The following is a 23,378-nucleotide window of genomic DNA, read 5'->3' as shown; positions in this document are numbered from 1 at the left end:
ATCTTTTCTTCTTTTAAAATATTAAATGGCTTTAATTGCCAGACATTTCTTTCCAATCTAAGAATTTCTTTATATGTAGTCACATCATGCTTAAATCCCACATTTATATTTTCTATCGCATGTTTATTATTTATTTATTTATTATTTATTTTATTAATTTAATTTATATACCGCCCTTCTCTCAAGAGACTCAGGGCGGTGAACAGGGCAATACATAAAAATTAGATACAAAAATTAAAATTAAATTATTAAAACATAATTAAACAATGCCCAAGGATAATACAAATTTAAAATTAAAGTCATTAATAAAAATCCCACCCCGTCCCATCAGGCCAGGCCAGCTTGTTTAAAGAGATAGGTTTTAAGGTCGCGCCGGAAGGAGCGGAGATCGGGCGCCATCCGGAGCTCAACCGGAAGATGGTTCCATAAATCCGGTGCACCCACAGAGAACGCTCTCCCCCTGGGGGCCACCAGTCGGCATTCTTTGACCGGCGGCACCCTGAGGAGGCCCTCTCTGTGGGAGCGTACTGGGCGGAGGGAAGTTGACGCCGGCTGCAGGTGCTCCCCAAGGTATTCTGGACCCATGCCATGGAGGGCTTTGTAGGTCATTACCAACACCTTGAACCTCACCCGGGTATTGCCCAAATTGGAATTTTAAAGTTCAACTTATAACGATATTTTTTCCACACTCGCAACAGGGTATATCTTAATATATGTGTCTTAAAAACATTATCCACTTTTTTATCATACAATAAATAAGCATGCCAACCATATAACAAATCATATCCTTCAATATTCAATAATCTCTCTTGTGTTGAATTGAACCAATTACTAATTGATGATAATACTACAGCTTCATAATATAGTTTAAAATTGGGCATTTTAAGACCACCTCTTTCACGTACATCTTGCATTATCTTAAATTTTACTCTTGGTCTTTTCCCTGCCCAAACAAATAAATTTCATTTTTAATGTGTGCCATTGTGCCCACAGTAAAAAAGGCAATAAAGGTTATCTATCTTTCTATCTATCTATCTATCTATCTATCTATCTATCTATCTATCTATCTATCTATCTATCTATCTATCTATTGATTGCTGCCTTGGTTGTTAGTCTAGTCCCAAAGATTATGTTCTTAATTTAAAATATGGAATTGGTTAATTTGGATTAATTTCAGTTGGCATTTCTTAATTCCAGATTTAATCTGGATGGAATGTCGGTTTTCTTCCCCTTCTCACAGTGCATAAAGGGGAAGACTTAGTGATAAATGAAACATGTAGAATCTCTCTTCAGATGTTTGGACTTTAAATCCAAAGGAGGACTGTGAGGAAGCAGAGTCTGTTAGGCATATGATTAAGCCTACCTGGTTGGGTTGGAAATATATAAGCCATGATGTATGATATCACTTTAAATGTGATGATTGGCCAAGGGTATGTTTGCCTCCCAATGGCCATAAGAGGGAGCTAGGAACATAGTTTCTCTCTCTCTGCTCTCACTGTTTTTTCACTGTTAGTTACTCTGTTACTGCTATTGTTGGTTTGCTGAACAACTGTGTTTTGACCTTTGGACCGGTAAGAAGACTTTGTATTTGGAATATTCCTTGGACTGTTACTATCGTTTATCTGTGTATGACCTGGACTGTTTATTTTTGACTGTGCTTTGTATTACACCACAAAGTAAAGTATTCTGTTTTTCACACCTCAGTGTATCTGTGTGGTTACTGTGTGAACTTTGCTGCTCTCAGTACCTTTTTTGTCTGTGCAACTTCTTGTTAGCTCAAGGAGATCTCTGCACAATTCCTGACATTGGTTATGGGCCCAGGAATGTACTGAGAGCTAGCATACACAGTACCATATCAAGAATCTGCTGAGTTTGTGTTAACAATCCAATTTGAAACAATGGCATAAGAACAGTCAACAGGCATCTCCTGGATAACCCGGTTAGATGGGACAAACTATGTTTCCTGGTCCACAAAATGCTGCTTGCTTCTGCACAAGGAAGGACTATGGGCTGTAGTGCATAACCCACCAGATGTGACTGCCTGGGATCCAGAGGATGAGGACAATGCAAGGAAAATAGAGAAATTTAACTGTGACAACGAAAAAGCTCTTTGCATAATTGGACTAACACTGAATGACCAGCAGCTTGTCCATATCCGTGGTGACAGAATCTATGCATAGCCCTCCCCAGCCTTCTGTATCTTTTGTCTCTTAATGCATTTTGGCTGAATGCTGAATAGAGCTCAAGCCATAAGCAGTGCTAGTGTACACCAAAGATTACTGCAGCAATACAAGCCAAGACCTGCATCTTCTGGGTCTCAGCTGATGCAAGCATGCCAGCTAATGCTTTAGTCAATCAGTCTTTAAAGGAACACAAGGTTTTGTCATTTTACTGCAACATACAAACAGCAATGCTTTTTGCAAAATGATTAGCTCCAAACAATATCCTGTTGCATTGTTTATAGTTAAACAGGGATAATCCCAAAAAGATGGTAGATGCCACCTATTTTTCAGAACAGATACTGAATGTTTACTGTCCTTTTAGGTGACTCCTGATATCCACTGATGTGTTGCTAAATTCCCAGAAAGTCATTGAAAGTGAATGTCCATATCTGTCTGAAATTTAATGAATATTTATTTATTTATATTTTATATTTCTTAACTACCCTCCTCCCTCAGTTACTTGAGATATATATCACTATTCTCTGAAATTTAATGAATATTGATACTTTCCTGCTGTTTAAAATATTTTAGGTGTATAAAGTTTCTGTTATGAAGCTGATAATTTTTTAATCCGAGTTATGGTTTATGATTCAGAACTATTTTGAACTGTCTGGAGGAGAGGACAACTAAATACAGAATGAAAGAGGAATAGTTGGAACATTTTTCCAACATGTGATATGCGCCATCACCAGTGGTTCCAATCATCTATTAATAACAGCTATTTGTTGCCAGGATAAAAAAAATATCTGTTTTATATATATATAAATTTCAAAAACACAATAACTCAGTAGCTTCATCCTGCTTTATTAGTTAGCTAGATACTCTATAATTAAGGTTGAATGAAATAATCCTGGCTATCATCTTTCTATGTGTGTCCAGCAGTGGTGGGATTCAAAATATGTGAACAACCGGTTCTCTGTGTGGATGCCACTTCTGGAAGTCCATTCTGGGCCTGGGCAACAAAAAATTAGCTACCGGTTCTGCCGAAGTGGTGCGAACTGGCTGAATCCCGCCACTGGTGTCCAGTGATTTTTAGCCTGTGTCAAATATACTTAAGAAATATATGAGGACCAGCTTTAACTGTGATCATGCTAATTAGGATTTAAAAATAGCTTTCAATTATACTTCAGTCAGCATCAGCACTCATGCTTGGCATCTCAAGCACAATAGGGGGAAGCGATTTTTATCCTAGACTGGACTTGAGCTTTGGTGTTATTTGATTTTCCCATTTGCTTGTCATGCTTGAGTCCTTTGGTCTGGATCTGCTTGCCCAGGGTGCAGCAAGTGATTTTCTATGGATATCATTCCTTTGCTTATTGTTGTGCTGTGTGGATATATGGGGAATGTTTTGTGATCAAATTAAATGATCTTTGAGCTCATTCATCTCTAATTCTATGGAATGTGTAAAGTGTGAGAAACTTTAATTGTAGTAGGTGGTAAGAAGAGACCCACGTGGGTGTATTGGTTAACGCACTGAACTAGAAGCTGGAAGATCAGGACTTCTGCAGTAGTCCTGCCTTAGGCACAAAACCAGCTGACCTTGGGCCAGTCACACTCTTTCAGCCCTCAGAAGGAGGCAATGGCAAGCCACTATTGAAATCTGGCCAAGAAAACCATAGGCAGTTGCTAGAAGACAGGATTGACTCAAAGGGGCATGCACAAGCACACTCACATAAAATAGTAAGAAGCTATTTAAAGGCTTTGCGATTTACCTTTTTAGTTGGAGTGATTAGCTTTCTTTTGTTCTGAGACTCTCAGCTTATTTCTTGCTTACAACAGCTGAAATTTATTTCTGTATCAACATTTCTTCCTTTTTTCCCAGCATGTTTAAATATTGATAACTATTTGTGATGCTATTGATCTCCCCTTTGGTTTTATCATCTCTTTTGGGTGTTTAGGAATTTTAAGTCTAGATCACATAAGCTGTAAAATGAAGCAGAAAGCTAGACTGAAAAACAGTATCAGGAGTTTCTAAAAGGTTAATTTTCAAATTTAAAAAAAAAGTTAAATTCTGCCTATGATTTAGACCAGGGGTAAGCAATCTCGGCTCTTTTATGACTCGTGGACTTCAACTCCCAGAATTCCTAAGTCAGCTATGCTGACTCAGGAATTCTGGGAGTTGAAGTCCACGAGTCATAAAAGAGCCGAGGTTGCCTACCCCTGATTTAGACCATCATTTCTCAACCTTGGCAGCTTGAAGATGTTTGGACTTCAACTCCCAGAATTCCTCAGCAGGCCTGCTATGTTGGGGCTGGAGATGCTGGCTGGAGAATTCTGGGAGTTGATCCACATATCTTCAAGATGCCAGAGTTGAGCAGCACTGTTTAGATTATAAATAACAGGCAACACAACCTCATTATGCTTTACTCAGTAGACTTCAGATAATGAGACAGGGCTGAGATCTTGATAATAACAATTCTTAATTTAGATCATGCTTTGTTCTAAAACAGACTGATCCAATTGGTTCTTTTGGAAAGATCTTCTGTTAAAGAAATGGAAAACAAGAAAAGAGGAAAAGGATTTCAGCTTTTTATACTTTTGAAAGTATATCAACAATATATATATATATATATTTCAAAGTTCAGAGGAAGAGACATCATACATATTTATAAAGACAAGAAACTAGAAATCTTCAAGGCTCTTCTATCAATTATACAATGGTCTGTAAAGCATTTTAGGATTTTTTGTGTATAATTTTAATTTAAACTTTTAAACAAGAAATTTAACTTCTTAAACAAGAAGACAAACACTAATACAATAATATAAAGTAAGGAAGAAAAAAAACCAAAAAGTGCAAGAAATGAAAAAAGAAAACTAGAAAAAAATAAAAAAATAAAGGTGGCTTCTGATGTTTTTCACAGCAGTTATAAAAATAAATAAAAACAAATAACTACAAATAACCTGTATTTCTAAAGTTACATCATATTACTTTTCTTTCTGTAATCTATTTTAATTATTGAAACCATAAGTCACAAATTTATTTTTTATTTTTATGCAAATCTATAAGAGGCTTCCAGTCACCAATAAGTATAGATAATGTTTTTTTCTGTAATCAAAGAAATCAGTTTATGGCTCTGGAAATTTCAGTATAAACTAGTTTATATACTTAAACTCTCATTTTTTGTATTTAAATTAATTTACTTAATATTAGGGGAAAATCCTTATTTTCCCTCCCTGTTAAGCAAACTGACTTTAATAGTAATAATTTAATTGTATAACATAATCTGAATATATATATATATATATATATATATATATATATATATATATATATATATATACACACACACACACACATATATATACACACACATATATACATATACATATATACATACATATATATATATATATACACACATATACATATACATATACATATACACACATATACATACACATATATATACACACATACATATATACACACAGATATACACACATATACATACACACATATATATACACACATATACATATATATACACACATATACACACATATACATATATATATATACACACACACACACATACACATACACATACTGTACACATATACATATATATATGCAAGATTACTTTATTTAGTAAATGAGGCATGAGGTTTGTAAACTTCTTTCCTTTTTTCTTTGTGCATAATAAATCAAATAAATCAAAATAAAATAACCCAACTCAACCCAACTAAACTAGATAATTGCATAGGGTGCCAAAAATTCCAGGCACCTGTTACTCAACCTGGGGTAAAATCACCTCTTATTTTTCAGTGGGAAGCATGTTGTAGTTACACATATATTAGCATGTTACTATCTTTGTGTTCACTGATTGTAGTCTAAAGCCTTCTGATCTACAAGGTCAAAAACATATTTATTAAAAGGGAGAGCTAAAAAAGCAGGACACGTTGATCACTGGATGTATTTTTGTTATGCATACTCACCATACAGTACAATAGAAACTGTTATATTGTATGTAAGAGAGTTAATCAGTAATGAAGGTCAGATCTCAGTCCTATGTTTGAAAGGACCTCTGGCATAAATTAGATATAAAAACAAATAACAAATAAAAAGCTTGACATTGTCCATGTTCAGTTAGGATAGGAATTGAAAACTGAAAATATGCAGCTGGGCATAGTCTTCCCCATCGTGGAAAGCTATATTTTATTTCTGAATAGAAAGGAAGAGTATAAATACATTGGTACTAAAATATAGTTTTAATTTTAAATCATTACATTAAAATTTATATTATTAGAAGCAAATTTGATGTAGATCAATAAAATGAATGAATATAGTGGAGAAAGTTCTAGTTTTGTATTATTCCTAAGTATACTTAATCATTCTCTAGTTTGCATTTTTTAACCTGATGAACTCTAATTTCACCTGAGGCTCACTTCCATTTTTGCTGGCAGTGACCAAAGCTAAACTGGTGAGGTCCCATGCTCACCTCATTATAGCATCTACCTTTGCTTCTATGTGAAAACCACTTTTGTACTTTTTGATAGAAACTGAAAGAAATGCTACATTAATTTTGGGATTTGACTATTTGAAATGTTTATTCTTACAGAAATAATGGATACTATTGAATTTTAGATTGCAAGGTTAATGTATATTATATTTGTAACTGCATCAAAAAAAGTTGAAAGCTATTTGTTCTTTATTTCTTTCCATCTTTATTCCTCTGCACCTTCCCTTCCCCTATCTTTTTCCTTCTTTATATTTTTTGTTTGTTATTTATATTTTCTCTGTTGTAGAATTTTAATAAAGTATATTAAGAAACCTCATTACTGCTCATCATTATGTTTGAACTACTTCACAGGGTATTTTACTGTCTTGAATTATATGTGACCTTTCCCTGTAAGAACAATTCTAGATGATAAGAAAAGAGCCATTGTAGCATTTATAATTAAAAGATGAAAAATGAATATATTGGATATAATGGCCTGATTTGGACACAAAATATTTTGCATTTAATTAGGTATGTGTAAATGGAATTTGTTTGTTTAACGGTGTTCTTTGCTCACCATAATTTAAGTATTTAGTAGCCAACAGAGATCCATAAAGCACAAATAATGATAGGTCCTTTTAGAAAGAGAGAGGTTGGTATGTTATTTCAGTAAATGTGTCGGGAATTTTTCAAGTAATTTCTGATTGGAGTTCTTTTTTTTAATAAAGAGATGCTTGGGAAAGGAATGCATTTTTTTAATAAAGAAGGAACAGTAAGGTTAATATTGCCATGCCTTTCTCCATATTTTTCTTTACTGCATTTGGAACCTTGAATAAAGTTTTGGAAAGTGTGAGATAGAGGAATGGTAGTGTTAGGAAGGGTTAAATTTAATTACTTAAAACAATTTAAAATGGGTTATTTAACTTTTCATGGTGTCTGATAATTTCCCATATTTAATTTTCCACAACTTATATTTACATATTTTAAGACAAACATAGTGCTTTATCAACTATAACCAGTGCTTTTTTTTGTAAAAGAAAAAGGTGCTGGAACTCACACATGTCATACAACCCGCCTTGTTTATCCTACAAGGTTCCATCCAAAAAAGGTGCCGGAACTCCGTTCTGAGCGTTCTATGAGAAAAAAAGCCCTGACTATAACACTAATTGCCTCTTCTGTGGCAGCACTTTTCCTGTGGAACACTCTCCCCCCTGAGGTTCAGCAGGTCTCCCACATTTTTAGCCTTCCAAAAGGCTTTAAAGACCCGGTTTTCCCATCAAGCATTGGGAAAAGATCAGATGATGGCATCTTAGCACAGATTGGCACCAGGCTTTTGTTGTTTAAATGATTTATGTTTTAACTGGTTGTGCTTGATAGTTTTCAAAATGATTTTACGTGTCTTCTAATCTTGGATTGAGAGCTGCCCAGAGTTGGTTAAAACATGGATGACAATATAGAATGTTATAAATAAATAAAATCTAATCTTCATGATTGCTGCTTTGGGGACAGGAAATTACCCATCAAGTTTCTAGCCATGCTTCTGTTAGTTCTATGTATTCAGGGACCATGTTAATGTCATAATGTATGAATAAAGCAAAGCTGTAAATAACAATAAAAATATGTTCTTGAGTACAAATTAAGCATTATTTACTGAACGCTCATCTTATTTTTGAAACTCAGATTTAATTATATGACTTGGAGAATTTTCTAGCCATGCAAGGTTTCATTAGTTTTTAACACTGTGCTCCTATAGTGCAATATGGTATTTTTTAGCATTTCCTCTTTTCATTTCCTCTTTGGATACTAATAGAAATAAATATAAATATGAAGACTTAAAAAATTATTACCAAGTTCAGTGAGTGGGATTTGCAATTTATATAGCCTGATATATGAAATGAATAAGTTCTCCCAGGTGTTGGCGCCATATTGTGATTTGCACAACAATAACATCATTGCTTTATTTTCAGATCTCGAACCTGGAGAATTGATTTCGATGAAAGTGTTGCCTTCTGGAAGAGTTCTGTGAAGCTGTCTGCCAACATTTCCAACTGAAAATAAATGCTAGGCTTCCTACTTAAGAGAAGAATAGTTTCTTATTAAGTAGTACCTCACAGTAAAATCAAAATGTATGGAAGTGCAAGAACAATCAGTAATCTGGAAGGCAGTCCTGCCAGATCTCCACGTTTGCCACGATCGCCTCGTCTGGGCCATCGGCGAACAAGTAGTGGAGGAGGTGGAGGGACAGGTAAGACTTTATCAATGGAGAACATTCAGTCACTTAATGCTGCCTATGCAACATCTGGACCAATGTATCTGAGTGACCATGAAGGTGTGGCATCTACTACTTTTCCAAAGGGCACAATGACTCTTGGAAGGGCTACTAATCGAGCTGTATATGGTGGACGAGTTACAGCAATGGGGAGCAGCCCTAATATTGCTTCTGCTGGCCTTTCCCATTCAGATCTCCTTTCTTATACTGATCAGCATGGAGGGTTGACCACCTCCTCACATCATCATCATCATCATCAAATTCCTTCCATGCTGAGGCAAGTAAGAGACAGCACCATGCTAGATTTACAGGCTCAACTGAAGGAGTTACAAAGAGAAAATGAACTTCTAAGGAAAGAGCTAGACATCAAGGATAGCAAGCTTGGATCTTCCATGAATAGCATCAAGACCTTCTGGAGTCCAGAGCTTAAAAAAGAAAGAGTTTTGCGCAAAGAGGAAGCAGCCAGAATGTCTGTTTTGAAAGAACAAATGAGGGTTTCTCATGAGGAGAATCAGGTAAGCACTGAACATGAAATAATGACATACATCAATTGAGCAGCATGTCTTAATTTACTTACATGGTTATTCCTTAGTGATATTTCTTGTTCCTATGACAGCAGAAAAACTGGATATAGTTTTAATATCTTTGATGTGGTTGCCATCTATATTGCTATAGATACTGGATCACTCCTTAGTTTGCATTATTTTCAATAACCTCTATAAATACATAAATATACATCTTCACCAGGCTAAGGGAACATACTCAGAAATAGGTGTCTGCTGGGCAGTTAGAACTGTTCATGATTGTGGACTTTGAATTGTGTCAACACATATTTCATTTGATAATTGCTTTCCATTTCATTCTAGATTTTGAAGAGGCTTAGTAAATGATCTCTTATGATTAATGGGCTGTGTCAGTGATGGCGAACCTATGACATGCAATTCTTGGAAAGGGGACACACCATGATGTTTTGGGTGACAAACCAGAGTTCAACATCTGACAAAAAACTATTTTTGAAAACACCCCCTGTTCTTGTGTGGTTTTCTAAATTAGTATGAGAATGGGGTGTGCTGTTGTGTTACTTCTAGAGTCTCCAAAAACCATGTAAGAACAGGGGGTGCTTTGGTGTGGTTTTTGAAGGCCCCGGACCACAGAAGAGTATTCTGCAAGAGAGCTGCAGGAATTTTGTTCTGCAAGAAGAAAAGCCTTGTATGACCTAGAGCAATCTCAGGTAGACCACAGGCCCTGTGAACTGAAAGAGAACACTGCCTGAAGGTAAAAGAATGTGGCAAATCCTGGGGGCCACTGGACTGCAGGGCAATTGCACCATTCTCTGAGGCTTTCCCCCCCTTGGACAATAGCATGAGGTGGCCTTTTTGAACAGCAGTGCTGGTAATAGGGCTGAAGTGGAGGCCCAGGCCTTCACTTCAGACCCAGCCTTGAAATTGCCACTGGGTGCTACTGTTCAAGGTGACCTAGATGGCAGTGAGGAGGGGTAGATATAGAGAACTGCTTCTCTTTTGTTTTGGTATCTGTAGCAGAATCAAGTTAGACATTTTCTGAAGTTTTGACATGCCAAACCCAAAGGTTTCACAATCCTATGGTTATAAAAACTGAAGATTCATCTGAATTAATATTAAAACAAATATATGTGTAACTTATAAGGAAGGAAGCACTCCCTTAGATAATGAGAACTGAAGGATTAAAAACTTAATCAGTATACTAAATTGAATTTTAAAATCAGACTGGCAACTTATGTAGATTTTTCTTTATTATAGTAACACATTGGTGAAACTAGTTGAAATCACCTAATCCTTTTTCAGGACACACCTTTATAGAGAGTACTGCAGTAATCTGAACATGATGTGGCCCAGGCATGGATAACTATAACCAGATTCAGACTGATGTGGTGTGTTAATCAAAGTTATGTCAGATCACAAGAATAATTGTTGCCAAATTAGATAGATGTAGGAGATGAGCAGGCTGAGCTGGAAGGTGGGGTTAAATGTGTCATCAGTTTAGAATCCTTGTGCTTCCACAAGTGACCTAAGTCCAGCCCGCCATGAATTCTGTTGATCCTTATCTAGTGCCAATTTAGCTTTGACCATTAGTTGACCAGATTCTTGTATATGGGTAAAGATAAAGGTTTCCCCTGTCCAGTCATGTCCGACTTTAGGGAGCAGTGCATTCATAAATGTTCATTTAAATGCATTCAAAAGTGAAAAATGAGTTGGAATAATAGAATAGTATAATTAGAAATACAGGAAGTCCTTGAATTATGACCATTTGTTTAACAATCTCTGGAAGTTACCATGTGCTGAAGAAAATGACTTACAATCGGTCCTCACACTTATGACCATCACAGTGTCCCCACATTCATATGACCAAAATTCAGGTACTTGGCATACCAGTGTATGTAATTATGATTGCAGTGCCCTGGGGTCATGTGATCGTCATTTGCAGCCTCCCCAAGGGGCTTCTGACAAGAAAAGTCAATAGGGGAAGCCAGATTTGCTTAACGGTCATGGGATTCACTTAATGACCATGACAAAAAAGGTTGTAAAATAGGGTGCACCTCATTTAATGACTGCATTGCTCAGCAAAGGAAATTCTAGTCCAATGGTGATCATAAGTCACTGATTACATATATATACATGTAGTCATCCCATACAATTTTTTCATTCAATATAGCACTACAGTACATAGCACTCTCTCTTGTCCCTGGTATGCTAATTATATAAGAGCTTGGGTGAGAAAGAGATGCAGTGCTTTCTCAGGAACAAAAATGTTGCAATCACTATTGAAAAAAAAGCAGTTTTCCCAGAGCTGAAATATTATTATAGCTTTGCTCAACAATTCTCTTTAGTGAATGGAATTATAAGCATTAAACCGTTGCATGGAAAGTCCTTCAATAAAATAAAGTAAAACTGCAACTAAAATATAATCTTGATTCAGATTTCTACTGAAATATAATCTTGATTCAGATTTCTACTGTACCAAAGTAGTTAAGCTATGTGTTAAAATAAAATGTTAACATGAAGAGTGTCGAATCAGTCTTTAGTATTGTTAATGCTTAGTACTACTTGGGAGTTTTTCTTTCTTTCTGAAGCTGTTTAGCTCTTATGTTGTTACATAATACTTATGAAATATATATACTTTACTCATAGTGCTTTGGTCTGTACAATTTTCAAATGCTGAAAGGAAATAATCCATAAGAGCATCTGTGGTAAGGTAATTGTCCTTTTTAAAGACAATTTGACTAAGAAAGTCCATGTTTTTATCTCTATGAGGTTCTATATGACCAAGGAGTTGTGTTGTAAGAATCAGCCTTACCAGAGCTTGGTAGAAGGAGGAAGAAAAGCAATAGGGGAGAGAAACAAGCTAATGTCCCACTGCTAAATATGTGAAGCCTGATTGGCAATTCCATGTTAAGGGAGGTACCAAATCCAAAGATCATCCCACTCCCAGTCATTTCTTTGGCATGCTTTTCAATCATACCTAGAAGGAAAAAAATCAAAGGATTCCAACTAGAAAAACTCTACCCTTGGTTTGCATTGTAACTAAGATAGTTATTTTATTATCCTTCATATTAATATGCAGTATGAGCCTATTTTTGAGATTATGGATAGAATTGTCTCATAGACTCTTTAAATTATGGGCTGGATTTACTGCCAGAATGTGATATCCTTATTTGTGTGTCAGTGTGCCCTGTGAACTGAACCTCTAAATAATGATTTATAATTTAGGGAGTTATATTATTGTGGCTTGGAATATGCTACTCAGTCGCCTATTTGAAAAAAAAGAATAGTTAACTCCAGAGAGAGGTCTGCTGTTTGTTGAAAAATATTGTGGTACTATTTTTTGTACATATTTTTTGTACATAATCATTTTCTGAACAGAAATTAGAAATGGAGATAAAATATATACGAAGGGTTAGATTGGAAGGATCTTCTGGCAAACTTTTCTAACCTGATTTATTTGTCTGGAGATGTTTCCTTATCTGACTAGGAAACACCATCAGTACTAGTGGTTGTGTTCTGTTCACATATAGTAGCATGCCCTGCCAGTATTGGTGGGCGTGTGGTTTTCATAATAATAATAATAATAATAATAATAATAATAATAATAATAATAATAATAATAATAATAATAATAATAATAATAATAATAATAATAATAATAATAATAATAATGTTGGAAGGGACCTTGGAGGTCATCTAGTACAACCCCCTGCTAAGGCAGGAAACCCTATACCATTTCAGACAAATGGCTGTCCAGTCTCTTCTTAAAAACTTCCAGTGTTGGAGCATTCACCACTTCTGGAGGCAGGTTGTTCCACTGGTTAATTGTTCAAACTGTCAGGAAGTTTCTCCTTAGTTCTAGGTTGCTTCTGTCCTTGTTAGTTCATCCTTTAGGGTATTATTATTTTCTGCTTGATTGCTTATCAGGAGTTAATCTCTGCTTCTCTGGATGTTGGCTACTGAAGAGGGTGTGTTTTGCTCTTTTTATTTCCTTCTTAGGTTTTTTTATTACTCTTTTTCCCCCAAAATGTTTTATTAATTTTCTATTATTACATTTGATTAGTGCTTAATAAACATCTTGTTGTCTGGGTTAATTTGTTTGCTTAATAACACAAGTTACATTCTTAGTCCCTACCCCTTTTTCCCAACCATTGATAAAATAAATTCCATGTTTGAAAATATTCTGTATCTTCTTTCTCTTTTATCCTCAATGTAAGCCTGTCCATTTCAGCACAGTCCAATATCTTCTTGATTATCTCTTCGTCTAGTGGTGTTTCTTCATTCTTCCAGTGCTGAGCAAATACAATTCTTGCTGCTGTTAGTACATGCAATGTTAAATGTACACTTTGCTTATCAATTTCTTCTGGTATTATACCTAGTAAGAAAAGTTCAGGTTTTAAATCTACATGTTTTCCTAACATCTTTTCTAGCCAAGTGTGTATTTTTGTCCAAAATCTTTTTGCTTTAACACAGGTCCACCACAAATGGTAATATGTGACAGATTTTTTGTTACATTTCCAACATTTACTAGACATATTTTTAAATATTTTTGCTAATCTAGCAGGTGGTAAGTGCCATCTATAAAACATTTAATATGTTTTCTTTATAAGAAGTTGTCATTGTCAATTTAAAATTTCTTTTGCAAATATTTTGCCATTTCTTTAATTCTATATTATAGCTAAAGATTTTTTGCCCATTGTATCATTGTATCTTTCACTTGTTCATCCTCCATTTTCAAATTTAATAGAAAGTTATAGTTTCTTAATCAGTTTTTCATCAGAGGTCAACAATATCTGATGAAACATTGTCTGTTCTTTATAAAAGCCATCTATTTTTGCATCTTTATCATATCTCAATTGCATTTGCAATTGAGGCCACTATGATAATTCAATACCCTAGTCTAAAAGCTCTTGTTTAGATTTTAGTTTCCCCTCAGTATCCAAAATGTCCTTATATGTCATTTTTTCATATTGCACTAAGTTCGGCTGATTTTATTACCTCTTTTGAATGATATGTAAATATGGTTCATCTCTATGGCTGATTTGTCTGAATGCCAAGCTTCCAGGAATTCTCTAGCATTTTGGGATTTAGTTGGTCTAAGTTCTTTAAAGTTTCCCAGTCCCCTATTATTGAGTCTGTTCATATGTTGTGAGATTAAGGATCCATAGTTTATTCTAACTGCTAGTTGATGTTCATGGACAAGCTCTGCTAAACTTCTGCTTGTCTTTTCTTACATAGTTACCGTTAGTCTTTATATTGCATGTTCTAGATAATTCCTGTTTTCCTTTCTTGGGCTACTGGGCCTTTTGGTTTACATAAGACATTTTGGAAGGCTTTATGAGATGTTTCTGATATATGGCTGTGCTATCCTTTTTACAGAAGGCTTTAGTGCACTATGGTGATGCCGTGTGGTTGTAGTAGTCTGTTGATTGTTTTTGAGATGTTTCTGATATATGGCTGTGCTATCCTTTTTACAGATTGTGCTGGTTGTATTGTGGTGAATTGAGTGTTTAGGTACTTTTTGATAAAGTTGTGTGGATATCCATTTTGTTGAAATATGATGTTGCATAAGTGTCCGGTTTCCTTTTTTCTGGTGTTCAGGGTTGTTGCTGTGCATTTTTGCTCATCTTGTGAGATGTTGGGTTGTTATTTTAATAATGAAGTACCTGGATAGTGTTTCTAATTTGTCATGAATTTCTCTGCAGATGATGATATCCAGGAAGGGTAGTGTGTTGTTTTTTCTTTCCTTGTGATTTTTATTCCTTTTAAGATAATGCTTGTTTCATATGTCTTCTGTAGTTTTTCCTTTTTTTATTGTGCTGAAGGTGTCATCTACATATCAGATCCATACTTTTGGTTGTATGCATAGGAGCGCTGTAGTTTCTACACATTGCATTGGAATCTCTGCTATGAGTCCTGAGAGTGATCCAATGGATTTTCCTCCAATTTGCTGGCATATTGTCCATCAAATTGAAAATAGGTAGTGAGGCAAAGGTTGATGAAGTCCATGATTCTGGGTACTTTGATGTGAATTTAGTTGTCAGATGCATTGTGTAGTACTGCTGCCATAAATTCTTTCACCAGTTCTTGGTCTATGGATATAAAGAATGCTTTGACATCAAATTATACCATTATTTTACCTTCTTCTATTTTTAGGTCTTTGATTTTCTGGAAGAACTGTAGTTGGGAGCAGATAGAATATTCATTCCCCTCTGTGAGATGTTCAGGTTTATTGTAAATTCTTCGACTGTATTGAATTTTGGGCCCTGGTAGTGATACAATCGGATGAAGAGGCATGTTGGGCTTGTGTATTTTTGGACATCCATAGAAGTGGGAAGATGAGTCCACTGCTTTTCATCTGCCACTGTTCTTCTTTTGTTATCTGACTTTCTTGATTGGATCATTAAGGATTCTCTTGATGAAGTTGTCAAGTTTCTGTACCAAGTTGGTGCATGAAGGGATTTATTTGTCTTTTAGTAATTCTTTGACTTTTTGTGTGTATTGTAATCCGTACATGACAGTCATGAATTGGCCTTTGCCTGATGGAATGAGGATGATGGTTAGGTCTTTCTTTAGGTTTTTGAGTTGATTCTGATTCCATGTTCTGATCTGTAGCATGATTGTCTACCATGTTTTTTTGGCTCTCTGTGGCACTTTCTCTGGTTTTAAATGCTGCTTCTAAGGCTGCAAAGAATTCTCATTGATTAGCATCATCTATTTATAGTTGAGACCTTTCTGGAGGATATTGTGTTTTGCAGTGGATAATGGGCAATTGGACATATTGTCAACCAATTTAGGTTCTGGTAGCTCTTTGCTTCTGAGATATAGTTAATTTTGCTTTTCTTTTTTCAGTTTTTTATGTGGACATAAAAAACTGTCTCTTACTGAGCCTGCTCAGAAATTTATATGATTAATTCATTTACTTGTACATTATACTCAGTTGTATGGCTGATAGTGCTAATATACTCAATGTTAAAAATGGCAAGACTTGTGTGTCCAACATATATGCCATATGACTAAATGCATGATGAAAAAAAAGGCAGCATTACTAGCACATCTCTCTTCTCGTGTACACACCATGGTGTAGGATTGCCTTTCCTTTTTGGGGGTGGGTATGTTACTGATGTCAACCACAACAGCAAAATTGCTTGGCTATTTTCTCCCCTCATCTCCTAGATTTACAATGCAATGAAAGTAAAGTTCTGGCAAGGAATGAGAAAGATAAGGAAATAGCTCTAGATTTATGAATAAATGAATGAGAAATCACCCAGTAGCATTTCTCATGAAAGAAATATTACTTTGAGGCATTAAATTCCAGACAGATATGTAAAAATAATTGTGAGAAAGTATCATGTACAGTAATTTATTTGATTGCTATATGTAGGAAAGCAGCTTTCAGCTAATGAAGCAATTGATCTTAAGAGTGACTTATTTTTTAATTGGCAGATTGTATATGGTTAATTTGGATTTGGAACTGTACCATACCCGATCATTTATTTTTAATTTTCTTCTATCACTTCATTTGTTTGTGATTAAAGAAAGATAAGGTACGAAAAAGATAATATGAAATATTAATAGGTTCAAATGTAGACTTTAACAACTTCTTCTAGTTTTGAGACAAGGACAATGAATCATACACTTGTAGTTATAAGCAATGTTTGATCACTAAACTAATGAATATAGATTCTCTAGAATAGCAAACACCATATGCCAGTCGTGCAAATATAGAAACACTGTGGTATACAAAAACATTTCTTTTAAAAAATGTAAATGCATTCCTCCCTCACTGTATAATCTCATTCAAGATTAATCAGACTTCATTCCTAGTGTATTAAAATGAGATTTATTGGGGTTTGTTTGTTTGTTTGTAGTCCAACAGCATAATCCCATACACATGTACTAAAAACACAGCATTCACTAAGAATTACCCTCAGTAAAAAGATATATGATCATAGCATACAAAAGTTCTCCTGCCATTCACACCTTCAATCAATATACTGTAGCTTGTAAGATCAGCAGAACCATTTCTTATATATTTATCCATAAATACGTTAAACAATCAGACAGCCTTGCTTATTCCCTGCTCAGTGCTGAACAATTTGTATAGTGTTCCATTTATTCTCTCTCACACTTTTCTTTTAATAATAGCCAGTAATCAGTCAATTCCATATTCATGCAAAGCATAATCAAGGTTATTCACTTTATCAACTCTGCATTGGTCTCATCACTTGTAACCTTCTTTGTGTCACTTAAGACCTGATTTTGCCAGCTGGGGACTCCAAAGGACGGATGAACTCATGAGGTGACTCCACCAGCATCTGTTTATCTATTGTTTTCTTGTCTGGTTTATTTTTATTTTTTAATGTGTTTATAATTAATGAAAACAGTGCTTTTGCACATTTATTCATTGTTCTTAGCTTTGTGGTATACTGCTCAGAGACACCTTGGCAAGATAGGTGATTACATAAATTAGATAAATCAATCAATCAATCAATCATATAATTTCTCTCAATCAAGAAATAAAGTACACTTTATTTTTTCATATTCATAATTTTCTCCATGACTTGATGAAGAACAAAAATCTCGTTTGCACAAGAGTTCCATGGCATCAAGCCAAATTGTACTTCCCCCATTTTGCTCATTGAGAAAGAATAAAAGATGATGTAGAAAGAAAAATATGATTTTTAAAGTTTCTGTTCATAATACACACATGTGTGTATATAAAAAACTGTTATGAACAGAAAGTTGAAAAATCATATTTTTCTTTTTACATCATCCTTTATTCCTTCTTAATGATCTCATTCACCACCTTCATGTTTGACAAAGATATATATGATTATTTATTTACCCCACTGCAACGTAACTTGGCAGCTCACACGATGGAGGAAAAAATGACTCTTCATATCCAGAATAAATTATTTGACAAACTATGACTCTAAAAAAGAAGTGGAAAGGAAAACTCATATTGTTTTTGTATGAGGTGGGCAATTTATGGCTGGTGGGCAAACATGTAAAGTTTTTAGGACATAAAATTTTGAGAGAACGTAATGCTCCACAAAATGGTATCACTGTCATAAATTCTCACCTTATTAGAAGGCAGACTGGTAGCCTCCTTATTGTAGCTTTTCTCAGGATGCTTCCTAACTTTCTCAGCATTCTTGTTTAACATGAAAAGGAAACTGGAGCTTGATGCTTTGCCTGCCCATCTCCCATTTAATGTCTGCTATAATTAAAAGACTCAAAACCAGACATGTCAAACACAAGGCCCGGGGGCCAGATCCGGCCCGCGAAGTGGTTTCTTGTGGCCCGCAAAGCCATCCTGGAAACAGTGAGGGAACAGCCCCCACTGCCTTGGCCCTGGCCCAGAGACCCTCCTTCTGCCAGAGACCCTCAGATCTGTCCCACTCCTGCCCAGGCCCCCATAGGCACCCTTGATACGAACAATGTAGAGCTGGCAATGCCCACCCAGTAGGCCATACGCACTCTAGCCACGCCCACCCAGTAGGCCACGCCCACCCTGGCGCTACCCACCCGGCCCCTTGAGGGCAACCGCAATGCTGATGCGGCCCTCAATGAAATTGAGTTTGACACCTTTGCTCTAAACAAAAGCCAGTTAGGATAGAGAAACTGATGTTTCTGGGCACATTCTTACCCACAGATACCATATTACGTGCATATCATTTTTGTATTTTGTAGTCCAGGTAACTTCTGATTCAGAATCACAGAATTGTAGAGTTGGAAAAACCACAAGAATAATTGAGTCTGGTCCTCTTCAGCATACAAGGAAACCATCTAAAATATCTGTGGGAGGTAGCTCTTCTTAAAACCCTCCAAAGGTAGCCAACTTACAACTTCCATAGTAAGATTGTTCCACTGTCCGCCCCAGTGTCATCTAATCCACTTCTGTGTAAAATTCCTTTCTAGAGCCTTGCTGCTTAGAGGTCAGTGGAACGTACTTTGGTGTCAGTATAAGACTGCAATCATATTCTTCTCTTTTATTTGGGAGGTTTAAAGGTCACTTGAGAGGCAGATTTTTGTATTCTTAACCAGCTAAGCTCAAACATCATCCCATGCCATAATGGTTATTTGGTTTTAGTTTAGTGCATTTTACAATTTCAGTCAGTGCAGTTTTCTAAAGTAAGGTTTGTGGCAGGGGTAGGCAACCTTGGCTCTTTTATGACTCGTGGACTTCAACTCCCAGAATTCCTGAGCCAGCCATGCTGGCTCAGGAATTCTGGGAGTTGAAGTCCACGAGTCATAAAAGAGCCAAGGTTGCCTTCCCCTGGTTTGTGATCTGTGGCTTATTGTAATATGCACTCCTAACCAATTGTGGTTTATTTGATTGCTCATGGTTAAAATCTGGCTTAGCATAGGTGTATAAACTAGATTGTAGTAATTGTGTGATGAAAGGTGTTGAATGAAAGGTGTGATTGAAAGGTGTGATTACTTGGATTATATGGAAGAACACAGTGTTAAGCTGTTGATGTATTCTTATGAATTATTTATCTGCCTAATATTGCAGTATTTTATATTAAAAGGCTTTCTTGTCTTTAATAACAATTTCAATTTTCTTTTGGTTCCTCTGTGATTATGAAACCCCCCTGGAGATTTACTCCACATTATTTTTCAGCATATTAGTTTTATTCTCTCCTTCTGAACCTTGACATTCTCCTGTTGCTAGAGGAAGAGCAGAAATTACTTTTTCCAGAGGAAAAATGGAGAAAATTGTAGAGGGTCAAAGTTACCTCCAATTAGATATAACTTCAGAAATTTTGACAGTGTTGATTTGGGGCATGGTGTTATTAGTTTTTCTATCATAGAGCTGACAGCTTTTATTCAATTTGTCTACATTAGTGTGTGCCTTATAGAATACTTTAAAATATTTTTTAAAATAAATAACTTAGACCTGAAAAAGAAGGGGGGAAAAAGTTAAAATACAAAATATCCAGGATAAAAAACTTTATCCATCACTTTATCTACTTACTTAAGACTTGGTTATAATAATCAGACCTGGGACTTGCAAGGAATCAGAGATATGTTTTGGAGTCTCCATTGCTTGGTACCCATTCTTATCCTCCCTTTGAATAGAGTTGGTATATTTGTTTATATAATTTCTTTTTAAAAAACCAGATTTTATATTTTTATATTGCCTGCTTTTATATTTATTGTAATTGGATCATTGTGTGCTGCTCAGAGTTGCATTTGGAAAGATGGATGGCTATACAAATTTGATAAGTAAATCAATAAATAACTGTGTTACAGTCAGACCCAATGGTTTCCGATAGCCACCTCTATGGCCCAACATTTCATCACCTTTCTAGAGATTTTAGAATATAGAAGAGAATCATAAGGTTAGAAGAGTCCTCAGAGGTCTTCTGGTCCAACCCCTTGCTCAAGACAGGAGACCTTACATCATCCTGGTCAAATGTCTATTTTTGAAAACCTCCAGTGATGGAGCACTGAAAACTCTGGGAATTAAGCTATTCCATTGACTAATTGTTCTTGGTCATTTAATTGGTAGCATAAAGTTCCCTATTGGTGCTGGTCTAGGTAATTTGTGATTACAGAAAGAATTAACTTTATCCTCCAAGGGTGATAGATAGATCATAGCAAAAATATATCTGCAGCTTCCTCAGTTTTAGTCTCTGGACAGGGATATAATTGAATTTCCAGTCAATACCACTGAGAACAAATCAGGCGAGTGAAGTATGGTGTTTTTTTTAATAGATTTTTTATTATAAGATGATTTTTTAAAAATTTTGTAAACCTCTTGGAGTCACCTATTTGTGGGTTAGGTAGCTATATACATTTGTTTAATAAATAAATAATAATAAAATCTAAGTGTGAGACCCTTTTGGGCAAGCAAGCATGTAGTAAAAATATTTGGAGAAGTAAGAGAGGAATAGATGAGCTCATAGTAGGAGCGGCACCGTATGAGGTGGGCTCAGAAAAAGCTTAGAATCAGGTCAACAGAGAGTATTTTATCTTGACATACAGTACACAGAGACAGATTTCACACCTCATACCTAAGCCACAATGAGCTCATATTACAATATGCACTTCTACTACTATTTTATCTGACATTAATAACAAACTTCATTTTTATGGATTCTTAACTATAGAAAAAGGTTACTCAAAACAATTTAATTAGATTTTTCAGAGTGAATTTATTTCCCAGATTGGAATAACGAAGCATGAAGACCCTTGTTTGCTAACTTTATGTATTTAGCTATGCTACACAACAGAATTATATTCTGTTTTAATGCCAAGGGGAGTCATGATTCTTTTTTGTCACTGGAAACCCCCCCACCACCCCCACCCCCACATCACTTCAGATTTTTGCTAGGTGATCTACATTATTTGTGCAGGCTTCAGAACAACTCTTGCTATTTTTTTGTGTTATTTCCTACAGCAAAAGCAACAACTGAGCTACAATTGATCCCAAGATTTTGGTTGTCAAATGAGACATTTGTTAAGTGAGCTTTGCCCCATTTTATGACCTTTCTTGCCACCATTGTTAAGTGAATCACTTCAGTTGATAAGTTAGTAACCAGGTTGTTAAGTGAATCTGGTTTCCCTGTTGATTTTGCTTGTCAGAAGGTCACAAAATATGATCACATGACCCTGGGATACTGCAATGGTCATAAATATGGATCAGTTGCCAAGCACCTGAATTCTGATTACATGACCATGGGGGTTATATGACTATGGGGAGGCTGCAAGGGTCATAGGTGTGAAAAATAGTTGTAAGCCTCTAATACCATTTTCCTGAGCACAGGTTCTCCTCAGGGCTGCGTCTTAAGTCCGCTGCTGTTCACCCTGTTGACCCATGACTGCTGTGCTAGGTTTGCCACCAACCATATTGTGAAGTTCACAGATGATACAACAGTAATCGGCCTTATTCATGATGACAAGATGGAGGCTTACCACAAGGAGGTTGAGGGGTTTGGTGAACTGGTGTAAAGAAAACAGCCTAGTTTTAAATACCGGAAAAACCAAAGAGATCATTATCGATTTCAGAAAAGGCAGGCACAGCCACACTTCTCTGTGCATAAATGATTCACCTGTGGAGATGGTTACCAGCATCAAATTCCTGGGTGTGCAGCTAACGAGTAGGCTGCCTTGGTCACTCAACAGTGAGAAACTGATAAAGCGGGCATAGCAGTGCTTACATTTTTCTGCATCACATGAGAAAAGCACATCTTCCTGTATTAGCGTGTTATGAACCCAGCTCACATGCTGTTTGAAAAACTAACATATGTATGTAGAGAATAAAAAATGCTGGTCAAGATGGTAAGTTTGAATTAATGTCTGCATGTTCTTATTAAGAATGACATGCAGTATAACGAACACCACAAGGGTGCATAAATTTAGCTTTAATTGTCCTATGAAGATGGTCAAGTGATGAAGGGGTAAGATCTGATTTGCCTTCAGCTGAGTAGTATTGGCTAGTTTTCTTACTATTTTCTTAGATTTGTCTCTTTTGTTTATAGCAAGATGGTTTTATTGAACAAGAATGCTTTGTCAAGATAATATTTGAAGTGGGGGAAAAAAGGTCCCTGCCAAGCTAGAATGCTAATTCCACATTTGTACTCCTTGCTAATAATACTGTTATTATACCCGTATTTATTTCTTCCCCCCCCACTGCTATGTCATTATAAAAACATGAGGCATTCATATAAAGCTTACACTTGCAGATGAAAATACAACCAAAATTTCTCTTTGCTATTTGTGTATCCTTCCATAATAAATGTTAAATAGTCTTAAACAAGATTATTTTTGATAAGGAATGTCAGTCAGACTGGTAAACAAACCTATCCTAATCATTTTGAAACAATACGATGAAAATATCTTAGTTTACAAATCTTAAACACAAACGGACAGTGAAGTGTATTTTCAGATGAATTCCATTTGGATTTTTCCTCCT

The 23,378-nt window shown here is 35.7% G+C and overlaps 1 protein-coding gene across 1 annotated transcript in view; it reads left to right on the top strand.

The window, feature by feature from the left end:
- Window positions 1–8,785: 8,785 nt before the first annotated feature.
- Window positions 8,786–23,378, top strand: part of ERC2 (ELKS/RAB6-interacting/CAST family member 2) — a gene marked incomplete at its 5' end in the record, with an annotated part of 592,568 nt that continues 577,975 nt past the window's right edge. Inside the window, one exon of the mRNA XM_081317437.1 lies at window positions 8,786–9,445. Within this exon, the coding sequence (XP_081173563.1) occupies window positions 8,786–9,445 (660 nt within the window). The remainder of the gene's footprint in view (window positions 9,446–23,378) is intronic.

Source organism: Vipera berus, assembly GCF_964194415.1.
Source record: "Vipera berus genome assembly, chromosome: 2".
NCBI lineage: Eukaryota > Metazoa > Chordata > Lepidosauria > Squamata > Viperidae > Vipera > Vipera berus.
This window is presented reverse-complemented; position numbering and strand designations above follow the sequence as displayed.